This window comes from Balaenoptera borealis (assembly GCF_965194805.1).
Source record: "Balaenoptera borealis genome assembly, chromosome: 11".
Classification (NCBI taxonomy): Eukaryota; Metazoa; Chordata; class Mammalia; order Artiodactyla; family Balaenopteridae; genus Balaenoptera; species Balaenoptera borealis.
This window is the reverse complement of record NC_138868.1, coordinates 92,680,545-92,706,700: the sequence shown is the minus strand read 5'-3', so window position 1 is coordinate 92,706,700 and position 26,156 is coordinate 92,680,545. Positions and strand designations below refer to the sequence as shown.

At 39.1% G+C, this 26,156-nt stretch overlaps 1 protein-coding gene across 9 annotated transcripts in view; it reads right to left on the bottom strand.

The window, feature by feature from the left end:
* The window catches only part of EXPH5 (exophilin 5), a 74,423-nt gene that overhangs the window by 23,940 nt on the left and 24,327 nt on the right, over nucleotides 1-26,156 (bottom strand). For 4 of the 9 annotated variants that reach the window (XM_082343431.1, XM_082343433.1, XM_082343432.1 and 1 more), the window contains exons 2-3: nucleotides 4,701-4,861; nucleotides 2,572-2,734 (exon numbers count right to left, since the gene is read on the bottom strand). In XM_082343431.1, the coding sequence (XP_082199557.1) occupies nucleotides 2,572-2,734; nucleotides 4,701-4,752 (215 nt within the window). In that variant the 5' untranslated portion in view covers nucleotides 4,753-4,861. Of the gene's footprint in view, nucleotides 1-1,554; nucleotides 2,529-2,571; nucleotides 2,735-4,700; nucleotides 4,862-13,981; nucleotides 13,997-26,156 lie in introns of those variants that run through there. The other 5 variants (XM_082343437.1, XM_082343438.1, XM_082343435.1 and 2 more) reach the window with 4 other exon arrangements.

Here is a 26,156-nt window from a genome sequence, read left to right as displayed (position 1 = left end):
CAGGGAAATATTAGGAGAAAGATACACAATCCAGTCAGCCCTCAGTGTCCACAGGTTCTGCGGATTCAACTAACCGCGGATGCAACCCTGGTTGGCTGAATCTGTGGCTATGGAGGGCTAACTGTACATTTTGCATAAGATACTTGAGCACCTGTGGGTTTTGGTATCCGCAGGAGGTTCCCAGAACCAATCCCCCGCAGATACCAAGGTACAATTGTATATGTATGTTTTCTTGAACTTTTGGCTAGCAATAAATGAATTAAAACATGAATGGAAACTTTTCTTTGTTCCTGGGGCTGTGGTAGAGTCATAGAGAGTACGGTTCAATCATTTACAAATAGGATTAAAATAATAATGGGATAATTTGGGAAGTACATAAATTTGGGAGGAGAAATTTCAGTAGTCATATTTGAATCAGAAATAGCAAAACTTTTTGCCTTTTTATTAATTAATGAAGTCACTATGTTCCCATGGCTTCCTAGGGGTTGGCTTTCTTTCTGTGTTTTGCAGAAGAACCTCTTAAACTGCTTTGCTGACTTGTTGTCCAGAGGACAGAGTGTGACAAAGTCGAGTCCTGATGGCTTCAGCAAGTAGAAACCTGCCTCGCACAGGATGACAGTGCTCCCCTCTGGGGCTCTTTGTCACTTCCTCCCACTGCGCTTATAGGCAAGGAGGAGCTCCTGAACCAGAGTCTGCATGCTGAAGCTTGATTGTGTATTTTGAAGAAAATCAGAACTGCCGAAGGAAAAAAGCTCTACTTAAGAATAAAGGGCCCTTCGGAACGTATGACACACAATTTATAGTCCTACCATAGTGCTACGCTCCCTTAAAAACACCCTTCCCCCAGCACACACATTCACATTCAGGATTTAGATCCAGATATTTAGGTCACATTCATATTTAAAAATAAAAAGGGCATGTTTTCATGTTTTATCTTCTGAAACCTATTAGGAGCACAAAACAGTACCTTCATTACATTCTGCACCAGCACAATTATTCCGCTTACAGTTTGAACATAAAATGTATTTAAAGATGGCAAATTCTGAAAACTGTAACACACACACATGCTTAAAGGATAAAATTTGTTTCATTTTTGTATCCTGTGTTTGTCCGGCTAAAAGACAGCTACAAGTCATTGTGATATTTAAGAAGAACAATCGCTAAACAGAATTTTGCAAGAGTTCCATTTTTTTCAATTTGGTCTATAACTAAAATACATGAGACCCAGAATGAAGATCTTTCATCTTCTTTGATCCACTTTGGTAGCAACTTACAATATGAGCTTGGAAATAACTTGTCAATAGAGTTAACAGTTTCCTCAACTTTCCCTAGTTTACTAATGTTAGATTGTTCAGCTACAATAAAACTCTGCCTTGAAGAAAATTACCTAAAACACAAAGTACATCCTAAGTCTCAGCCACACTACACATTAGGAATATTTCTTTTCTCCTTAAAAACAATATTTCCTATAAAGGAAATACTCCTCAATTTTTAATTCTCAAATGAGAGAATTACTAGTGTTTAAAACATTTTTTACAAAGAAAAGCAACTCACCTATTTGAAGAGTATTTCCTCGTAAGTGACTCTGGTAGAAACGATCACATAAATCTACATTTTGTTCAGCTCTTCACTATTTCATCAAAGACAAAAACAGCCTCAGGTGAAAGCTGGAAGCAAAAACCTTCCATTCCCCCAAGAGCTCCTCTACGAGTCAGAAGCCTCATTGCATGCTTCACCAAGCTGCTTGCTGCCTGTTGTTTTTCAGCAAGAGTGACCTCCAACACCTTTTATTTAGAGCTGCAATGCACTCTTAATGGCACTCACGGAACACATCATGTGCCAAGCCAACACCTTAAGAGGGTGGGAAGCTTTTCAACCAGGAAGACATGCTGAAAATATTTAGCAGTCAGCAAATTGCATGTAAGCAAAGCCTTGCTTGTTTTTCACAAAACAATCCAACAACGTAATGAGTCAGGATGAACTGATTTACACAGTTCTCAACTGGGAACCATCTGGAACAATACCTCCACTGCTCTCAGAGCTTCCCCTCCTTCACCTTAAGTTTAAATTCCAAGCAACTACAGAAGAATGGCTGTCCTCAATATTTTTAATGATGGTAATATATTTTTTCTCCATTTCATAATTCAGTTTTCCTCTACTCTTTGCTCATCTCATTTATGCTCATTTACTCTTTATACTGCAATTCTCCCGACACACATACTCCCCAAGTAAGGAGTAGTTTCAATTTAAATGTATCTTCCTGACCAGGGCAAAGACCAGGCTCTTGGAGCGTGGAGAAACTGTCAATAATTATTTCTCAACATTTAATCCATCATTCACCATGTCCACCTCTTGAGACCTGTGCAGTTGGTTAGAAGTTGGATTTCAGATGAGCCCAGTTTCAAAGTTTCATAAGGACTTTGTCCCTTTAAGGGCTCAGCCCTGTTTCCTTTGTTACTATCTGAAATTAAATTCTAAGAACAAACATTAAACATTCTGAACACAAAACAGGCTGGTGGGCTCTGGTATCAGATAACTAATGAGCTGTCACAGGAGCTGAGTTTAACTCACCCTTTCTCTCCCAGTGGTTGAAGTTTTAAAGTCTCCTTTCTGGATTTTCTGAATGAGAACAGGGAAGCAAATGATGATCCGAAGCTCAGCCGAGAAGGAACGGATGTTGGGTTTCTTTGATTAGGTATATTTTTAGATCTTGATGTTTGTAATTCCATAGGATCTAAAAGAAAATTGTAAAAAATTTGCATGATTAATATTTCCAGGTAAATACTCTTGGAGAACTAACACCCCCACCCGTGCAGTCTAGGAACGCAGGCATCCCCACATGAAGACTTCGGGACTAGGGGGCGCCCTGTGCCTCTTGGTTCTGCTGAGCGGGGGAGCCTCACTAAGAGTGGGGAGTCTGGGCTTCCCTGGTGGCGCAGTGGTTGAGAATCTGCCTGCCAATGCAGGGTTCATGGGTTCGAGCCCTAGTCTGGGAAGACCCCACATGCTGCGGAGCAACTGGACCCGTGAGCCACAATTACTGAGCCCGCGCGTCTGGAGCCTGTGCTCCGCAACAAGAGAGGCCGCGACAGTGAGAGGCCCGCCCACCGCGATGAAGAGTGGCCCCCGCTTGCCGCAACTGGAGAAAGCCCTCGCACAGAAACGAAGACCCAACACAGCCAAAAATAAATAAATAAATAAATAAATTTTAAAAAAAGAAAAAAAAAAAGAAAAACTCATAGCTAACATCTTACTTAAAAAAAAAAAAAGAGTGGGGAGTCTTTCAGTAGGTGCTGGGGCCTGCAGCTCTGCAGGACGTCCTTCCCCTCCTACCAGCTGGGACACTTTCTCAATGTGTTTTACCCACGGCACTCCAAAGCCAAAGGTAGTGCGTTAGGGACCTCATTCGGTTCTTGTGCTGCTGTTAACTACCCTATCCTTCAGAAATTTTTATTTTGGAGCTTTAAAAACATGGTGATAGACTACGTGACTTTTCATATCAGAGAAGGTAAAGGAAAAGGAAATTAAGCCCTTTAGAGTGCCCCTTATTCTCATTAAAATCTCTGTGCATATGTATTTGCTACATATACGGTTTATATGTGGGTATGCATGTAATATAAATATGTATAATATATATGTATAGATAATATATGATATTATATATGAGTATTACAAATTCTAAGGCACGCTCAACATATACCAATTCCATCATACTGTAATACTTTTGGACATGCTGAGTTTTTAAATGAGGAATTCAAGGTAAGGGGAAATTCATCATGGTATACATGGGGTTAATCTAAAAATCTGAATTGTGAACTTTTTAGATAGATTTCTGTTCTATGGGAGTTGCAAAATATTTCCAATATATAAGTTTAGATATATTGTTACATGTTTCTCAATGTTACTAATGTTAGTAACATATAACAAAAGCAGTCAATGTGACTCTATCAGTAGAGAGATACTTTACACTGTTTTACTATTTAAAATTTCTAATGTACTTTGTTATTCTCAAATAGTCCTGAGAAAGCAGTTTTTATTATCCTCATTTACAGATTAAAAAATAAGCGATTGGTGAAGGTAAGAGACATGCTGGTAATCACAAAGTTAGAATGTCCAAGGAAGGCATTTGTTTGAGCTCATTCATGGGGTTTAAGTTACCAAAGTACCAGAAGGGTGGCAGCTTCTCTACCACCTTCCCCCTCCTAACCCCCCTCATTTTCTGTTCTCCTTTCCCTCTCCTCCTCTGTCTCCCCCTCCTTGTGCACCATCATCCCATTTATTTACATGCTTACTGTGTTAGAGTTCAGTACTTTATATGTATTATTTTATTTAATTCTCACAACCACCCTGTGAGGTAGGTGTTATCATACCCATTTAAAGATGAGAAAATTGAGGCTTATAGAGAATAAGAATAAGTAATTTGAACAGAGTCACATGAATTCTGATAGAATAGAGAATATAGAGACAGAGTGGGGATTTGAATCCAGGCCCTTTTTGATACCAATGCCTGTGTTCTTAACCATTGTGCTACCTTGCCTGACTCTAAACACATACCCTCAAGACAGTACAGTACATTTTCAGTTCACTCTTTTTATTGTGAATTTTGCCCCTTATGATTTAAAAATAGTCCTAAACATGGATCGGTTACATTGGAGATCCCACTGAGCCCTTATCTACAATGAGGTGCCCTAAGGTCTCACCATTTTCTGCCATCCCCTTTCTCAGTCTGTATGTAACTGGTTGTTTTAACATTTGGCTAACATCTGTTTCATTGCAAAACTTTTTCCTTTGAACTTCTTCAAACCATTCACCAGTTACTCCTTGAAGCCATCTGATATGCCTCTTTGTCTTCTGGAGTTTGCTGAAATAAAACAAAAATATCAATGCATGCTTTAAATTTCTTCACATGAAGTGCAAACTCATGTGATGGGTCAAACTTTACCTAGTGGAGGAGTTGCATAAACTATAAGTCCAGGGGAAAAATTGGCTCTAGTCGGAGTTTTCTCTTCACCACCATGGATGTATTTTGGCTGTTATCATCTAAGTTCGATGACAATCTAAAAGTGTCTGCTAGTAGTTGAAATAATCAAGTTTCTGAGGACAACGTGGGTTGAGCATTGTGCAAAACTGACCTAATAATGCAATTGAATGATAGATATTTTAATGACATGGGGAAACTAGAATATTATAGTTCTGATTACTCATTCATTCATTCGTTAACGATTAGATGTTTATTGAGCAATGTTTATGTAACAGGTCCCATGTAGGCAATGGTGATTCAACGGTGAATATAACAGATAGGGTCCTTACTTGCCCATTCAGTGGTCAAAGAGAAAAGCTTACATGCAGAAAAGAAATTGTTGAATGTAATGGTCTTAGATAATGGAATTCTTTAAACACACAAACACAAAAGCCCATGAATGAGGACATGACTAATGCTCAGTAGTAAGGGCAGTGTGCTTTGAGATGGATAGGAAAGGTCATCCAAAGCACAGATATGTCTGACCCACACTTCCAGAATGCCAGAACTGAAATTCTGCCATTATTTCTTTTTCCTCCTCCCCTGCCCTTACCTGCTTAGTCTTCTTTCAAATGAAAATGCTGCTCTAAGTCCTTAGTTAAATCATCAGTTGTGATTTTTTTTTTTTTAAAGCAGATCATTTGCTCCATTTCAGGAGGACCCTAGAACTGTTTGGAAATGAGAGAATATTTAATCCAGAGAGAGACTGCCCTGGACCGAGGCAAATAAAGCAGAAAGGGGAGTCTGAAGAACATAATGACAAATTTCATCAAGTGGTCAGCTTGACAAAGTTCTGATGAAAAAGCCAGGCTTGTTGTTGGGCCCCAAGCTCGAGAAGTTCTGCTGTTTTGGAAAGAATTTCACGTGACTCCGCAGTTGCCCTTTATCCAGGGTGCTCTGTGAAGCACAAGTGTTAGAGAGTTTGTATTCCTAAGAAAGTGGTGAGCAAGACAGCTGCAGAATGGCTAATTTGGGGTTAAGGGCAATGAACTGTGATGGTTGCAAGTCAGGCTCCTGCTTGGGGCTATGATACTGTCATTTTATAAAATAATCAAGTGGGAAGCCAGAGGCCATCCTGCCCAGACTTGCATTTTGAAAAGCACTACGCAGTAATCATCATGTCTAGTCCACATAATTTGCATTGGTGCCTCCCATTTTGCCATTGCCATCCCTCTGACACCTGGTCACTCCTGTCTCTATTGCTACTATTCTTACTAACAGACTAAAAGACCACAGGTACTTATTACTACCTCATTTATTAATATTATATATATATATATATATATATTTTTTTTTTTTTTTTTGGCCACACCTCGCAGCTTGCAGGATCTTAGTTTCCCAACCAGGCATCGAACCCGGGCCCCAGGCAGTGAAAGTGCTGAGCCCTAACCACTGGACCTCCAGGAAATTCCCTAATGTCCCACACTTGTACATGACCTCTAGTTCCTGAAAAACCCTTCCAAATTATCAGACCCCAACATTCAGCAGCATCCCTGCCCACTTCTCAACACATCCTTCTCATTTCAGAGGACAGTCAAGCTACCCGACTTAGGAACTCTCTAATAAACGTAACTTTATTGTTTTTTTCTAAAGCCTCCATATAACATTGACTCTCTTTTAAAATAATCACACTTCATTTAATTTCATCTCAAGCACTCATTCCACACTTGCACTCAAATCCATCACTGCCTGTTTCTTTTTAACATCTGGCCAATGAAGTCAGAAATCTGTACCTCTGTGTGAATACTCAGACAGTGTGAATTCTACTCCAGGACATGTATCTTAAAGAAATATCCTCCTGCTCCCCACCCCCCTGCAAAGTACATTAATTTAACTGAACATTATGCAGTTGCTAAAAATAATTACTCAGGCAATGTAGCATGTGACATAACATGAAGCAAAAAAAACAAAGTACAACATTTTATCTATGCTTATAGCTATGTGAAAATGATGCACCCATTTAGACACACTAGGGAAAAAAAATCAAACACCTGGTCTCTTAGAATAGAGTAATTACAGGTATCAATTCCACTTTTAATTTTTGTAAAATTATGTTTATTCGATAAGTACAATATATTTTTCTTTTTAATGTGAGTTTTTATTTATATTATCATTTTACATTGTAATGTTTCTTGTAGGTAGAGAAAAAATCAGTCATATTTTCACAATCCTAATGCAATCAGTATTGCCCTTTTGATGTGATCTTTTCCTCTGCACTTTTCACATGGTTGTAATAAAATGTATTAAATATATATTTGTGGAAAGCCTCCTGCAGAGAAGATGCAGGGATACAATGGCAAGCAGAGCTGACATAGCTACTATCCTAGAGAGCTTACCGCCTAATGAGAGAGACAGATATGAGTCCAATAATTATACAAATATAAGATAACAAAGAGTGGTAAGTATGATTTCTTCATTCAACACATGTTTGAACTCTGGGCAAAGAGCAGTGAACAAGTCAAGTCCTTGCCCTCATGGAATTTACATTCTGCTGGGGTAGGAGTGGGGGCAAACTATAAAAAATTAAACAGGTGTTATGAGAGCATATAACAAGGGGCCCTGCTTATATGAGGCAGAAGCAAATATTTCCCTAAGAAGATGACATACGGCCTGAAGGATGAATGATGAAGCAAAAGGTAGCGGGTAGACGGTTCTGGGAGAGAGCTTTCCAGGCGGAGGGGTAGCAGCTATAGAGTAAGTGCCCCCAAGGCAAGAAGCAAGGAACTGAAACGAGGCCGGCCTGGCTGGGATGTGGCGGTGGAGAAGACTAACTGAAGGGGAGAGCAGAAAGGCAGCTGCTAGATCATGCAACACTGGGGCTTGGGTTAAGCAGTTGGACCTTTAGTCCTGGAGCAACGAGAAAGCATTGATGACTGGGCAGGAGTATGACACATCAGATTTGTACTTTTAAAAGATCAACCTAGGCTAAAAAGCCTCTGCACAGCAAAGGAACCCAACAAAATGAAAAGGCAACCTACTGAATGGGAGAAAGTATTTGCAAATCATATTATCTGATGAGGGGTTAATTATCAAAATATATAAATAACTCATAAAACTCAATGGCAAAAAAGCAAATTATCTGATTTGGGCAGAGGATCTGAATAGACATTTTTCCAAAGAAGACAGACAGATGGCCAACAGGCACATGAAAAGATACTCAAGATCACTAATTATCAGGGAAATGCAAATAAAACCACAATGAGCGATCACTTCATACCTGTCAGAATGGCTATTATCAAAAAGACAAGAAATAACATGTTAGCAAAGATGTGGAGAAAAGGGACCTCTCATACACTGTTTGTGGGAATGCAGCTTGGTGCAGTCACTATGGAGAACAGTATGGAGGTTCCTTAAAAAAACTAAAAATAGAACCACCATATGACCCAGCAATCCCACTACTGGGTATTTATCTGAAGAAAATGAGAACACTAATTCGAAAACATATGTGCACTCCTATATTCACTGCAGCATTATTTTCAATAGCCAAGATATGGATACAACCTAAGTGTCCATCAATGAATGAATGGATAAAGAAGATGTGGCTTTATACATACATATATACAATGGAATACTATTCAGCCATAAAAAGAAAGAAATCTTGCCATTTGCAACAACATGGATGGACCTTGAGGGCATTATGCTAAGTAAAATAAGTCAGAGAAAGACAAATACCATATGACCTCACTTATATGTGAAATTTAAACAACAAAAACAAGTTGATAGATACAGAGAACAGATTGGTGATTGCCAGAGGTGCGGGGGGTGGGGGGTGTGTGTGACAGAAATGGGACAAATGGGTAAAGGGGGTCAAAAGGTACAAAATTCCAGTTATAAAATAATTAAGTCATGGGGATGTAATGTACAGCATAGTGACAATAGTTAATAACACTGCATTGAATATTTCAAAGTTGCTAAGAGAGTAAAGATCTTAAAAGTCCTCATCACAAGAAAAAAAGTTTGTAACTATGTGTGGTGACGGATTTTAACTAGACTTATTGTGGTGATCATTTCACAATATATACAAATATTGAATCATTATGTTGTACCCCTGAAACTAATGTTGTAAAATAAAAAAAAGTTTTTAAAATTAGATAATAATGTCAATTATACCTCAATAAATTTTTTTTACAAAAGATCATCCTAGCAGCAGGTGGAGAAAGATTCCAGTGGGGAACAAGAGAGAGTGGTCAGGGTACTTATAGGGTGTAGGAGAGAGAGAGGTGTTTGCTTGGACATGGATGGTGGTGATGAAGCGGAAGAAAAGTAGAAAGTATTCAGAGCTACTTAGTGGGTGAAATTGTCCACCAAATGATTAAATGACTTTGGAGGGTTAGGGACAGAGACATATCAAGGAAGATTCCTCAATTCCTAATTTCCATTGGTGCATAGAAGATGCCATTCATTCACACAATGCATGTATAATCTTCAAAAAGGTTATATATAAGACACCTTCAACATTACTTATCTTTGGAGCAATCATTAAATATTTGCATAATATTCAAACTACTAGGATTTCCATAATTTATTTACTATTCCTCTGGTGCAGAACATTGTGATTTTCCCTTATAAGTATTGCTTAATGAACATCACTGCACATTTTCTATTTTTACAGTGCCCCTGACAGATGCTGAAGTAGGATTATAGGACCAAAGAGTCAAAATGTTTTTGTGACTCTTTATACCACTACCAAGTGCTTCTCAAAATGGCTGTAGCAATATTACTCATGCCAGCAATGTACAAGACTGCCAGCGGGCATCCTTGGAAGACTAAATATTATTATTTTGAGTATTTTTATTTTCTGAATTTAATACTTGCAAGGTACATGTTTAGAATTGTGGGCGGCTTTTTAAGAATTTTTGTTTTCTCTTCTTAAAAAAAATGCTACATTTCTTTGATAAGTGAAGTTTGAACACTTTCCCATACATCCGTTTACTAATCATATGTTGTGTTTTGGAAATTGTACATTTTATAAATTTATAAATCAATGCCTCAGAGTTTTTCACTGGAATGTGGCATGTTCAATAAAAATATGAACTATTTTTCTTATTTGCTTTAGTTATTTCCCCCAGGTTTCTTCTATTCTGATTAAATTTTGAATGTTGAGCCATATAAACCTCATTCTGAGTAGAGTAGATTAAAACAAAATTAATCTGTAGTTTATGCTAATATTTGTCTCCAGGAGACAATGAGAAATGAAATGTGGATAGTGGTTATATGTAGATACGTGAAAGGGCAAGATTTTGAAGAAATCCAGTGGCTTTTAAAGCAGAAGTATTCCAAGGTTGGCAGGGAAGTGGGTGAACATGTACAGCCAAGAGTGAGAAAATTCAAGGGTAAGGTAGTAAAAAAATGGCATTGTGTTTACGTATTACTAAATAAGTAAACATAAATAGTTCTGGCCCTTGAAGTAAGGATAACCCAGGAAGGGAAACTATGAATGACATAAAAGTCTACTCTAGGCATCAGTAATTTACCGCCTTAAGCTTTATATACCCATAAGCCCTGTGCACTATAAAATACAGTCTGTATACTTATAATGGTTGACTGAGCTTCTTGTACTAAAAGGAGCACACCAATTGTAAAACCAGTGGTTTAGACTCATTTATTTACTTAAAAAATAAAACATCAAATTAGCTCAACATTAGCAAAAAAGAAAAAAGAAAACCTGAACATAAAGCAGGGGTATCTTGACGTGTGAAACTTAAAAAGACAATATTTTAAGTTTCAGCTAGCCTTAGTCTGAGAGAGATAACAGTTGCTTGCAAATGGAGTTGAACCAAGTTCATGGCCAGCCTGTACAGGGCTCTTGCTCACCTATTTTGGATTGTTATGTATTCAGCCAGTCATTTAGAGCACACAGTCCACTTTATACCCAAGAGAATAACCTCCAGGTTACAAAGGACATACAACATACATATAGACAAATCACCAGTACACAGATTATTTGCTTCATTAGTGCAGCTTGACTCAACATATCACAAGGGACTGCTGTCTATACATGTAACTTGTTCTACCCCTAGGCTGATTAACTTGATTAAACTAAATCAGGTCTCTTCTTGCTGGGCCGTAGTCCCAGCCCTCTGCTCCAAGTCAAAATGCTCTTTCTTCATTCACAGGAATCTTAGTCTGCCGTGTGCTGTCTTTTTCCATTCTAGCACCTGCTGAATGAGTCTGTCCTCTGAGGTTCCTCCTTCTATGTTAAATTTCTTCTCCTTTGTTTTCCATCCTTGAGTAATGAACCCATCTCCCCATCTTCCTTGTACGCCCCCACTGTGCCCTTGCCGACCTTTGCTACTCACTTTTCTTTGTCCAACTTTTTCTGAGCAGGTCTCTGTCCTCATCTCTATTTTTTTTTTAATTTTATTTATTTATTTATTTATTTATTTATTTATTTATTTATTTATTTATGGCTGTGTTGGGTCTTCGTTTCTGTGGGAGGGCTTTCTCTAGTTGCGGCAAGCGGGGGCCACTCTTCATCGCGGTGCGCGGGCCTCTCACTGTCGCGGCCTCTCCTGTTGCGGAGCACAGGCTCCAGACGCGCAGGCTCAGCAGTTGTGGCTCACGGGCCTAGTTGCTCCGCGACATGTGGGATCTTCCCAGACCAGGGCTCGAACCCGTGTCCCCTGCATTGGCAGGCAGATTCTCAACCACTGCGCCACCAGGGAAGCCCCTCATCTCTATTTTGATGACTAATTATGTACTAACCATTGAGAATGTGCTCAGTAAATGATACACAGTTGTCTCTTTATCTTCCAGTCTTTGGCCCCACTTGTCTGCTCCCTGAGAGCCAAACTCTGGCCTGTTCTTGAGCTGCCATCAGATAGTAGAAAGAGCACTGAATGAGGGTCAGGTTCTAGCTGGTGATCTTGGCCAAATATTTAACTCTCTTGGCTTTGTTTTTCTCACCTGTGAAAGAGAGTTAAATGACACGGTAGGTTGTTTACAAAGCAGGCGTCCATGGTTCCTTTCATGGCAGAAGGTATACTCCTTCGTGGAGTGACTTTGTCCCTCCTCTGCCCCCTTCAATCTGGGCTGGCCTTGTGCTTGCTTAGACCAATTGAAAATGATAAAGTGAGATTGTGAGGCTTCTGAGCCTAGGCCTCAAGAAGCCTTGCAGCTTCTGCCCTCTCTCTCTCAGAATCTTGATTCTCTGGTCTGAAGAAGCCCGGGCTAGCCTCCTGGAGGATGTGTTCATGTGCAGAGTAGGACCCAGCAGAGTGCCATCACCAATTGCCAGAGACGTGAGTGAAGCTTTCTTAGACCATCCAGATGCCATCCAGCTGCCAGACGACTGGAGCCAAATGAGTGATCCCAGGCAAGACTAGGAGAACCACCCAGCTGAGCCCAGAACAAACGGCTGTCCCTTAGAATTGTGAGCTAATAAATGGAAGTCATTTTAAGCCTTTAGGCTTTGGGATGGTTTGTTATGCACAATTTTTAAAAATGGACACAGATGAGATTATCTGGAAGACATCTTCTGGTCCAAAATGTATGGTCAGGACTTCCCTGGTGGCGCAGTGGTTAAAGAATCCGCCTGCCAATGCAGGGGACATGGGTTCAATCCCTGGTCTGGGAAGATCCCACATGCCGCGGAGCAACTAAGTCTGTGTGCCACAACTACTGAGCCTGCACTCTAGAGCCTGCGAGCCAGAGCTACTGAGCCTGCATGCCACAACTACTGAAGCCCATGTGCCTAGAGCTCGTGCTCCGCAACAAAAGAAGCCAGTGCAATGAGAAGCCTGTGCACCACAACGAAGAGTAGCCCTTGCTCGCTGCAACTAGAGAGAAAGCCCGCGCGCAGCAACGAAGACCCAACGCGGCCAAAAATAAATAAATAAACAAAATGTATGGTCAAAAGACTCATCATTTCTCACATCAGAATTAAATCATTGAGAAATCTTATAAAAACTGAAAAGGGGCTTAAAGCATAATCAGGTCAATCTCCCTGTCTTCAGGTGAAATAATAGCAATAACAAATAATAAGGGAAGAGGCTATATATTGAGCACCCACCATCTCCCAGGATTCTGCAGTCATAATCCTCACAATGCTACACAGGTATTGCTGTCCTCATTTACAGAGGCCAGCAGGCTGGAGCTGGAGAACTGGGATGGGAACTCATGCTTCATTTGAAAGTCCATGGCCTCATGACCTATCTCACTGTCTCTGGGTACTATTAACCCCATTAATAAACAATGCAATTGATATAAGCTCAAAGTGATTTTTTCCAATTAAAAAGGTGACAATGAGTATTCAAATGTGATTGAGAACAGTCAGACAAATGTTAAAAGCTAACAAATTCCCCAGACCAGAAAATAGGAATTACAGCTTCCATTTTCTTGTCAGAAGAATCTCAGATTTCTCAGAATTGTTCCCCTATCATCTCCTCTTGCCAAGGGCATCAATTCCTCTTTTGGCTGTTCTCACCTCCCTTTCATCTCCTCAATTCACATTTTTTTCTCCACTTTTCTTATTTCCTTGGTTTCTGTACACTTGTCAGTTTGCTTGGCTGACCTTCCGGTACATGACCCATCTTATTACACCTTATTCTGCTTTCCAGGCAGCTAAGCATCCTGATCTCTATCAACCGTCTACTCTTGGCTTCAAGGACCTCTTGCCAAATATTCCCCAAATCCCCCACCCTATCCTAGTCTCACAGGTTCAGTCATCAGTAAATCCTATAATGAATTGTTCAATTACACTGAATCCTGTAAAAGTGGATTTGTCATTTGAATTGTAGGAGATCAAAGCAGCATTAAAGTTTTCTTCCCACACAGGAATTCAAACACATTTTTGTTTTATATTGCCTAGCAACCACAACACATAGAAAAGCACAAATGAGTGCACGGGATGGGAACTGTGTCCAAGTCAGAGCGTAAACACTGAGTTAGTGTCATAGCAGACACAGGATCAGTCTGTCCAAGCAAGGACCTTTCAAACTCTGAAACCCCAAGGAAACTCACCATCTTGGGAAAGTGTTGCCCCTTTGTTTTCCTGCTCCAGAAAGGTGATACTTCCAGGTCCAGATTTCTTATCGCTCATGCTCTAGGGAAAGCTTTAGGACAACTACTGTGAGTTTTCAGCCAGGAAGAGGCAAAGTAAAGAATGCAAAAGCCCTTGTTCAGTGGTTGTAACAGCAGCTTTACAATCCAGGGCCTGGCCTCTCCTCTCCCTGTTTGCTCTTCTGAAAAGATTGTTTTTGACAGCCATGGCCCCTGATATCAGAGGCTATTTTTTGGCTCAGCCCATAGCCAAGACTCAGAAAGGGCAGAGATTAGAAAAAAGCAAGCAGGTGTATTGAAAAAATGTGTTCTTTTGATCATAGTAAAGTTAAACCATAGAAGGAAGTTAGAGAAAGGGAAGCTCAGATAAGGAAAAGTGATGCAAGCAGGAGATGACAAAAACAAAGAGCGGCAGGAAATAATGACACCAGCATTCAAGCCAAGCTAGATAATAAAGCCCATTTAATCTCCCTGAATGGCTGTGATTTAACCAACCTAGAATAAAAGACAACCTTTTCTATGTTTAAAAAATTGACCTGTGTAATCTTCTTGAATGCTTATTCTCATGTGACACAAAGTCACAACAAAAGGAAAAAATAATCTAAGTAACATGAAGGATGTATACTTCCTGTACTGGTTCAAATCACAGCGAGTCATTTCTTACTGATTAATCACCCTAAGGAAGGTGCCATGGAAAAGACGAGCTGCACACACCAAGGCCAAACTAAGAGTTTAAGTGCCAGACCCTCATCTGGTCTCAGGGCTTTCTCTCTTCTTAGGTTTGTCTTATTTCTTTCTTAATCTATTTATACCTTTTACTCAAACCACCTGGGAAAACATCCACTGTCACCTCTATATTTGCCAAACTGCATTGAATTGCTTGTCATGCTCTTGTTGGTTCCACTCTCTGTCAGCTCCTTGAGGACAGGTATTGTGTCTCATTTCTCTTGGTGCCCCAGGGCCTAGCATGGTCTCTGACCCAGGATCAATCAATACATATTTGCTCAACTTCTGGGGTAATGAATGAGTTCTACATTCATCGCTGTGAAGCAACTCAGTCAGTATTTGACATAAGTGAGAGAGGTGACCCTGCACACACAAAAAGTCATGTATGTGAAACGTAATTTCTCCATAGGGATAATACTGGAAAGCTAGTCATAACTAAGATTTATATGATGCTAATTCTAGACCAGGCATGATTACTTATATTAGTTAATTTAATCTTTACAAGAACTCTGTGAGGTAGATACTTTTATCTCATTCTACCAATGAGGAAATTAAAATACTGAGAGGGTAAATTAATGTCAGACTGACTGGTTTGAATGCTGTCCCTGATCTTTATTAACTGTGTGATTTAAACCTCTCTGTGCCTCTGTTTTCTCATCTGTAAAGTAGGGATAAGGGTAATAACAATACCTCATGGGGTTTTTGTGAGGATTAAGTTAGTTAATACATGTAAGGCCCATATACCTGTTCTGGCACAAATGAAATGCTAAGTGAGTGTGACCTGCGAAATGACAGAACAGGCAGTAAAGGGGTGGATGGATAGAGAGTGGGGAATGGAATTTGTGTATCACCTTCCTCAACAGAGGTAGATGGCAGGCAGTAAAGAGAATTACCCTTAGGCTTTTCCTTTTCCTGTAGAGAAACTCAAAAGCATCAATTATTTATCATGGGCCACCTACCCCTCTTGGATCTCCAAGTTGCACTTAAATTAATAGCAGGATTGTGAGAAAACCAAACCTTGCATTGCAGATTCCACAAACACAGCCTAAATGCCATGCTCAAGACAGCGGTGGGGGGCTGGGGGTTGGGGGGCGCTGGGTAAGACTTATTGATGTCACTGGACTGGCCCTCACACTGCACTGAATGCATTGGCTGATGCCAGGGTTTGGGCCACGATTTGCTAAGAATATTGCACCGATTTTAGTAGAAGGTCTAAAGAACATTTACTGTTTTAAACTCTATTAAGGCAAACATACATGAACTGAGAAGAACTTACACTTTTACTTATCTTAAACCTGATTCAAGTCTAACTTCAGAAAGTAACTATTCACTCATTGATTCAACTAATATTTTTTGAGTAGGTATTACGTTCCAGGCACTGTTCTGGAAGCTTGGAATATATAAGTGCACAAAAGAGACAGCTCCAAGCCTTCCTGGAACTTGTAGTCTAGCAAGTAGCAGTATTTCCATGGCCACCTCCGTGGCCCAAGCCACCACCATCTCTCACCTGGACGAACACCGGAACTCCCTACTTCTCTGCCTGCTTCCACTCTGACCTCCCTTCCATCCAGGCTCCACACAGCAGCCAGAGTGACATTTTTAAAAAGTTAGTTATATTATGCATTCCACTCCCCTGCTTAAATCTCTCCAGGAGCTTCCAATCATGCTTAGAATTCCAAACTCCATTGGTCTTCAAGTCTGTACAGAATCTGGCTCTCTGCCTTTTCTGTCACTTTTCTCATACTCCTCTCCCTACCACTCAGCACTTGGCCTTCTTTCTGTTCCTCCAGCAAGCCAAGCTGGTTCCACTGGGCTTTGCACTTGCTGTTTTCTCCACCTGGAATGCTCTTCCCTATTTGTCTCACGGCCATTCCTTTGTATCATTTAGGCCTTAGCTAAAATGTCACATCCTTAGAGAGGCCTTCCATGACCCTCCAAAACTAGTCACTTTCTATCAAACTAATTGGTTTACTTTTCTTAATCTCATTTATCATCACATGAAATCATCTTCTTCATTTATTTACTTTTTTATTGATTAAAATATAATCCATAAGAGCAAGACCTTGCCTTCCCTGTCTTCTGGAATGATGTCTGATATAGAGTAGGGGATCAGTAAGCCCTTGATGAACAAATGAATATGAATTTGGGAAACTCTTCTCTATGGACCAGAATTTCTTCATTTATAATATGAAGGATTTGAACTAGATGTTCTCAAGGGTGCTTTCCTGCATTTTATCATGCTAAGATTGCTTTTGCTAATATTTCAAGGGGTACACCCTAATATTTCAAGACATGGGGAACAAATCCATATTTAGCTCTGTCTGAGAGTTCATAAGATTCCAACTCTGTCTCCCTTGGGCCTCTGTATTTCAGCCTGAAAAGTCCCAATTATTCATATTGTACTCATGTGTCAATTGCCCTTTCACTCCCTTCACTCTTTTTTTCTGCTTCTTCACTCTGGATCTATCACATGATTAAAATAAAACAAGTAGAAGAGGATTTATTGTCAAACTGACAATAACTTTATGGAAGATGAAGACCATATTTCAAGTTATATCCAGTACCTTCATGATGCTGCTGAATGTTATGGGAATCTTGCACCCTGTCACAGCACATCATTCCCTGCAGAGGGACGTGCACCTGGAATTAAATGTTAAGCATATGTTGTGTGACAGCCACTGTGTTAGGTGCTTCCACATGCATTATCTCATTTAATCACTATGGGTGCCCAGCGAGGTAGGTATTATTATACTCATTTTACAGTAAAAGGAGTTGAAACCATGAAGTGTGAAAAATCTTGCCTGTGGTTATACAGTGGTAAATGAAAGAGTTAGGCTTCTACCTAGCCTCAGATCCCACTACCCACCATGATAACATGTGTTGAGTGAGTACAGTTATTTCCAGATTGTTTTCCAGAGCCCGAATTATTCAATGCTCACTTGTCTCTGAACTTTTTTTCATACTGGGTGTCTCATCACTGGATTGCCAGCTCCCTAAGCAGAGTGCCAGACATTCTGAACACACAGCAAACAGTGACTAAATATTTGTTGAATAACCCAACAAAGGAATACAAGAAAATTAAAAACTAGAGTTTTCAGCCTTTGCTTCTCACTTATTCTCTTTACACAGATGCTTAGACATCTTCCACTGAAACTTGTAAGGCAAGGGTTAGTTAATTCAAGTTGAATGTTAGGGTTTTACAAGTGTAGGGAAGCTGCTCAGAGCTACAGAATTGGATATGAATGCCTCTTGTAAGGCTGTTATGTTACTAGGACAACTGCAAGGCAGGTTAGAGCCAATAAGTTCTGATCAATAGATAAAGTATATTACCTCAACATCTTGGATTTGTTTATTATATTATTCATGGCTTCTTCTCAAAGACAACTACATCCAAAATTCTGACCACACTCTCTACACTGTTAGTTATATAGAGTTAGGTAGCAAGACAACTGTTCTCATGCAAATCTGGTGCATCCTTCTTTCATTTTCATGAATAAAAATGCAGAGCATGGTTTTTTTTTTTTCCGCATATTCAGGCAATTTAATGTTAATTCTTATAACGTGTCCTGACAGGAAAAAAATACAGAAAGAGAAATGTTCTCAGAGGAGCCTAGGCAATTCCACAAGGTTGAAAGAAAGTGATGCCCCCATAGTTTCATTCCAGGTCCAGGCAGAAAGGTCACAAGACTATATTGCCTTCACTGTCTCAATACCCACAATTATCGTACTTAACTAATTCATTCTCTGTATCATGAAAACTTAAAGATGTTAGAAAATCAGCTCAAATCCAACATTTTGGAAGTAGCTTTAACTTTAAGGAACTTAATGTTGTAATATGAGACTCCCTCCCCCACACACCTACCTACACACTGACCAAATATGTAAGCAGAGGGGAAAAGAAAGATAGTTCTCAAATGGCTATTTAGTCTTTGCTTTGGGACACAGAACGCTGAGAAAATGCTTGAGGTTTCCTAAATGCCACCACCATGAATGTACTGCCTCTGGGTTCCCATCAGGGATAATGGAGGTTCAGAAAGTCCATGACTTGCAAACCATTACCCACTTCATGATTCAAAGAATGTTTGACATGGACATCAGTTAAAGCTTGTTGGTTTGGATTACAATTTGCAATACATTTTCAAAAAGAGTTAACCCTTGAAGTAATCCTTATCCAAAGGGCTGCTGCTTTTCCAAGTGCTCTCTAGCAAACTTGCCTCACAATGATCAGCTTGGGTTTTTTTAAAGGGCTTCTTGCCATCTACTGACCTGACAAGCCAACATTCCACCTCATCAGAAATTACTGTAAAATCACATCCCAAAGGGCTTGCTTTGAACATTTCCCCTTGAATCCCTCTGCTAAATGGTATTAATGATAATTATTACTCTTCTGATCAGTTATTCCAAACTTTTTTCATATGGTATTATCTCATCCAGAAGAGCTTATTAAGTTTTGTCTCTAGATGTAGTTACATTTATTTACCCAAACATACTCTTAAGCACTCCTAGAATAATTCTATAACAAAATCAGTACCTGGGACGAAATGAAGTAATGCCAGCAGTACAAATGCTTGTCTCTACTCTAAATTATGTAACTTACTTATGGAAACTTAACACACATAAAAGATATTTTACTGGCAATACTGTTGTTATGCATTATTACTTACTATCATTTTAACTTTCAGATTCTAGTATCTAAATTTTTCTTTCTCAATAACAAAAAAAAATTGTGATCATTCTTTATAATGTATTAAATGCTTTATCATAAAATCTCAATGGTTTTTTGGAAAAAAGTCCTAAATGAAGCTTTGTTACACAATAAATATGATAATGTAACATCAGAGGCTATTATGTACTTTACATGAATATGTCTCAGTGCATCAAGAAGAGGTGCAGAATTGTACTCAATCTGTAAACAATCAACCATTTCTCAAAAATGAGAAGAAATGTCAGTTGTAATGAAGTAGTAATGCCAAGTGTATTTTACAGAAGAAAAGTGGAAATGAAAAGAACTGTTTACTTGGTATTGTAGATGGGTGTGGTCTGTTTTTTATTAACAATGACATTAAATTTTAAAAGTCATTATTTGGTTTTGAATCACTTTGGTTTTGTTTGCAAAAATGTTTGTTTTCTTTCAAGTAGGATGTGATGAAGTAATGTATAGCATAGAAAAATAAATCTGGATATCTGATTCTCTCCATCTTGTTTTGTTTTGTAAATTCTGGCCACTTTACTGATATCCAAAAATCGGACTCAATTAAACCATAGAGGTAATGAATTAAACATGGTTGTAGGTCTGTCTGAAAGACATGGACCTCTTTTCTAGCATACAGGCAGTCCATGTTGTGTTGGGAGCCTATTCCACTAGCAAAATAGTCATGGGTAGTTGCTATACTTTGGGCTATGTGATCCAAAATTTTTCACATTCCTGACCCTAATCAACTGAACCAGGGATTCATGATTGACCCAAAAGCTAAACATGAGCAAGAATGCTGCCTACTCAACATCACTAATTATTAGAGAAATGTGAACCAAAACTACAATGAGGTATCACCTCACACCGGTTAGAATGGACATCATCAGAAAATCTACAAACAACAAATGCTGGAGAGGGTATGGAGAAAAGGGAACCCTCTTGCCCTGTTGGTGGGAATGTAAATTGATACAACCACCATGGAGAACAGTATGGAGCTTCCTTAAAAAACTAAAAGTAGGATTACCATATGACCCAGCAATCCCACTAATGGGCATATATACCCAGAGAAAACCATAATTCAAAAAGACACATACACCCCAATGTTCATTGCAGCACTATTTACAATAGCCAGGTCATGGAAGCAACCTAAATGCCCATTGACAGATGAATGGGTAAAGAAGATGTGGTACATATATACAATGGAATATTACTCAGCCATAAAAAGGAATGAAATTGGGTCATTTGTGGAGATGTGGATGGACCTAGAGACTGTCATACAGAGTGAAGTCAGAAAGAGAAAAACAAATATTGTATATTAACGCATATATGTGGAATCTAGAAAAATGGTACAGATGAACTGGTTTGCAAGCCAGAAATAGAGACACAGATGTAGAGAACAAATGTATGGACACCAAGGAGGGGTGGGGATGGTGGTGGTGGGATGAATTGGGAGATTGGGATTGACATATGTATAAAATAGATAACTAATAAGAATCTGCAGGCTTCCCTGGTGGCGCAGTGGTTGAGAATCTGCCTGCCAATGCAGGGGACACGGGTTCGAGCCCTAGTCTGGGAAGATCCCACATGCCGCGGAGCAACTAAGCCCGTGAGCCACAACTACTGAGCCTGCGCGTCTGGAGCCTGTGCTCCACAACAAGAGAGGCTGCGACAGTGAGAGGCCCGCACACAGCGATGAAGAGTGACCCCCACTTGCCACAACTAGAGAAAGCCCTCGCACAGAAACGAAGACCCAACACAGCCAAAAATAATTAAACAAATAAATAAAATAAATAAAAGTGAAATTCTTTAAAAAAAAAAAAAAGAACCTGCTGTATAAAAAAAATAAAATAAAATTCAAAAACTAAAATAAAATAATATTCAAAAAAAGAATGCTGCCTAACTGATGTGCTCTATTTTGGAGAGTGATTAACAACTTAATCATATCCTTCCTCTTGATATGTCTTGAAATCATTATGACAAGTAAGACACACTAAAGAGACACAGCGGCTGAGGGACACATTGAGAAGGCATTAAGCAGTACCAGAAGTAGAAGCCATAAGGCAACAGAGTCTGGAATAGGCAGAAGCTCTGAAGCAGAAAGGAAAGTTGCAAGAAGAAAAATCAACCATGGCAATGGAAGTGAACAGGGAAAAGCAGAGCAAAGTAGTTGAGCCACAGGTCTGGTAGATTACCAGCCTGGTTGATTGGCACCAGAATGTTGCTATGTTGTGATCACTGTTCTTGTTCCCAAGGACTGGTTGTGCAAGCTGAGGCTGTTGTTTCCTTACTTCCCCACTGCAGACTTACAATAGAGTGCCACCCATCATTTGAGGTAAACTAGAGCATGTTCCTTGTCATCTGAAAGGGCGTAATGAAAACAGCCAGCCATAGCTACATGTAGAAATCTGTTTACAAGGGAATTCTTCAGGGTTGGGACAGGAAGTTTCTAATGTCAACAAAACTGACTTTGATTTGCTATTGTACAATTTTTAAGTTCATTTTTTTTCTAATTACTAAAGTGAAGTTACACTCAGTACAGAAGACGTGAAAATTGCAGAAAAGCTTGAAAAGAAAAGTCACTCATAATCCCCACAACCAGAGATACTGCTGTGTGTGCCTATGTCCACAGAGCATTTTAAAGCAGGGGTAACAGGATGTTATACTGGGATCCAGCCTGTCTCAGTTTTAGCTGAGGCATGAAAGCAAGTGATTCCACATACTCAGTTGAATTGTGAGAAGACCAGTAAGGAGAATTTGCTTGGTAGGATTTATAAAAACAAACCAAAAAAAAAAGAAAGTCAAAGACTTTATCCTATGTTTTCTTCTACTTTTATAGTTTCCAGTCTTATGTGTAAGCCTTTTGAGTTGATATTTGTGTACGCAGTAAGGCAAGGGTCCAATATCATTCTTTTGTATGTGGATATCCAGTTTTCCCAACATCATTTGTTGAACAGATTATCCTTTGCACTTCGTGTATTCTTGGCACCCTTGTCAAAGATCAGTTGACACTGGGACTTCCCTGGTGGTCCAGTGCGTAAGAGTTCATGCTCCCAGTGCAGGGGGCCCAGATTTGATCCCTGGTTGGGGAACTAAATGCTGCATGTATGCTGCAACTAAGGAGTCCGTGTGCCACAACTAAGGAGTCTGCATGCTGCAACTAAGAAGCCCGTATGCCACAACTTGGAGCCCGGTGCAGCCAAAATAAATACATAAATAAATATTTAAAACAAAATTTGATACAGCCACTATGGAGAGCAGTATGGAGGTTCCTTAAAAAACTAAAAATAGATTTACCATATGATCCAGCAATCCCACTACTGGGTGTATACCCAGAGAAAACCATAATTCAAAAAGACACATGCACCCCAATGTTCATTGCAGCACTATTTACAATAGCCAGGTCATGGAAGCAACCTAAATGCCCATCGACAGACAAATGGATAAAGGAGTTGTGGTACATATATACAATGGAATATTACTCAGCCATAAAAAGGAAAGAAATTGAGTCATTTGTTGAGACATGATGGATCTAGAGACTGTCATACAGAGTGAAGTAAGTCAGAAAGAGAAAAACAAATATCATATATTAACGCATGTATGTGGAACCTAGAAAAATGGTACAGATGAGCCGGTTTGCAGGGCAGAAGTTGAGATACAGATGTAGAGAACAGACATATGGACACCAAGGGGGGAAAACTGCAGTGGGGTGGGGATGGTGGTGTGCTGAATTGGGCGATTGGGATTGACATGTATACACTGATGGGTATAAAATTGATGACTAATAAGAACCTGCAGTATAAAAAAACAAACAAACAAAACAACTAATACTAAACTTTCATTGGGTTATTTGTATGGAAATATGTTAATATAAATGTTTCAGACATTACATGAAATTTCTAAAAATCTTATATGTTCTGGTATAATGTTACAAGTCATAATTCTAGTTATTACTTTAAACTGTATATCTCAGAAATAACTAAATTTCCTTGTCAATTGTATTATTATGAACTTTCTTCAAATCTTTAACCGTGGTCATTTTTAAGTCTTTTGTCATTTACAGACAGTTCTGGGTGTACTCTGATGCTTTTGCAAATGTGTTCCTATAAAAGGGTTTCATCTTCAAGGAATTCATGGAAAAGACTCTGCCAAGTACAGGTTTCTGGTAACTGACTGCACTGCTGAACTGAATGAATAAGCATTTTCAGAACTCTAATGAAAAACTGATGAACTCATAAAAGTGCTAACAAAAGATCAAGATTAAAAAAAAATTAATTACATGGGACTGAGTGAACTGATGAGGATGATTATAATTTTTGTGACTTTCTGTTTGAATTATTTAAAAAAAAAATCCCACAAGGACTCAGAGGCAAAGAATATACAAATCAATTTTCACTGCAAAGTAAAGGAGCTGTTACAGTGGAGGATTACTGGACTGAATGTCAATATTATGGCATAGTATGAGTGTGTTTCATGTTTGGTAATTGCAATCATTGTTGCTTTTGTTGTGGTCATCCATTTACAATGGCTGGTGTCAGTCTATTTATCTCTTGTAAAAATAAAATACAGTGTGTGTGTGTGAAAAAAAAAAAAAAAAAAAAAGAGATCAGATTTGTGGTTACCAGAGGAAGGGGATGAGGAAAGGGAGAATTGGAAGAAAGTGGTCAAAAGGTACAAACTTCCAGGTATAAGATAAATAAGTACTAGGGATATAATATACAACATGATAAATATAATTAACTGCTGTACGTTATATATGAAAGTTGTTAAGAGATTAAATCACAAGAGTTATCATCACACACATTTTCTATTTCTTTAATTCTGTATCTATATGAGATGATGGATGTTCACTAAACTTATTGTGATAAATCATTCATGACATATGGGAGTCAAATCATTATGCTTTATGCCTTAAACTTAGTGCTGTTTGTCAATTGTATCTCAATAAAACTGGAAGGAAAAAAAAAAAGATCAGTTGACATATATGTATGGATTTATTTCTGGGCTCTCTGTTCTGTTCCATTGGTCTATATATCTATCTTTACACCAGTATCATACTGTTTTAATTACTGTAGCTTTGTAATATATTTTGACATCAGGACGTGTGATGTGATTTCATGGATATGACATCAAAAGCATAGGCAACAAAAGCAAAAGTAGACAAGAGGGACTATATCAAACTAAAAAGCTTCTGCACAGCAAAGGAAACAACCAGTAGGGTGTAAAAGCAAACTATGGAATAGGAGAAAATATGTGCAAACTATATTTCTGATAAAGGGTTAATTTCTAAGATATATGAGGAACTCCTACAACTCAATAGCAAAAAACCTAATAACCTAATTTAAAGATGGGCTAAGGATTTGAATAGACATTCCTCCAAAGAAGGCATACAAATGACCTATAGATATATAAAAAGATGCTCAATGTCAACAATCATCAGGCAAATGCAAAGTAAAACCACAGTGAGATATCACCTCACACCTGTTAGGATGGCCATTGTAGTAGTAATAATAATAATAATAATAGACAACAAGTGTTGGCAAGGATGTAGAGAAATTGGAACCCTTGTGCACTGTTGATGGGAATCCAAAATGGTGCAGTTATTATGGAAAACAGCATGGAGGTTCCTCAAAAAATTAAAAATAGAATTACCATATGATCTAGCAATCCCACTTCTGGGTATTTATCCTAAGTTGAATAAATACCCACTTCTGGGTATTTATTCTAATTGAAATCAGAGTCTAGAAAAGATATTAGCACTCCCTGGTTCACTGCACCATTATGAATAATGGCCAAGATGTAGAAACAATCTAAATGCCCATCAATAGACAAACTGGTAAAAGAAAATGTGGTATATACATATAATAGAATATTATTCAGCTGTAAAAAAGAAGGAAATCCTGCAATATGCAACATGGATGAACCTTGAGGACATTATGACAGATGAAATAAGCCAATCACAGAAGGACAAATAATACATGATTCCACTTATATGAGGTTTCTAAAACAGTCAAACTCATAAAAGCAAAGAATATATTGATGGTTGCCAGAGGTTGGGGGAGGGGGAAATGAGGAGTTGCTAATTAACAGGTATAAAATGTCATTTATTCATGAATGAATAAATTCTAGAGATCTGCTGTACAACACTGTGCCTTTAGATAACAATACTGTCCTGTGCATTGAAAAATCTGTTAAGGGGGTGGATCTCATGGTAGGGTAACAAGTCCCCTTACCCACATTGGTTCAGAAGAGCAGAGACACAGAGAGTCTTTTTTTACAGAGGGGCTTCAACAGTACCACTGAAAGAGCTTAATGTATATCCCTTAGAGTTTTGGGGAAAGGACAACTGGTGTCTAACTCCTGCCTAAGAAGCATAAGTTTGAGAAACGGGGGCCAGCCAGACTAGAGTGAGGGAAGTAAGGGGAGACTGAAGGGAGATTGCTCAGCTGGCAGTCAGTCCTCACTTCCAGAGTTTCTCATGCATGAACAGTTCTACGCATTTCCCATGGACAAGACATGGGCCACAGGAGAGGCTGAGGGGGGGTGAGGTTCTCTTAGTTCACGTCCACGACAGCTGGCTCAAGAGGCAAAGAAACCTTAATAGAAAGGCTGTGAGTGAATCACAAGATTCCTAGGGACATGGAGGGGTTGGCAGAGAGCAGGGGAGGGCACATCATGGTATCAAGAGAGCTGCAGAACAGAGCCTGAAAACCCCACCTG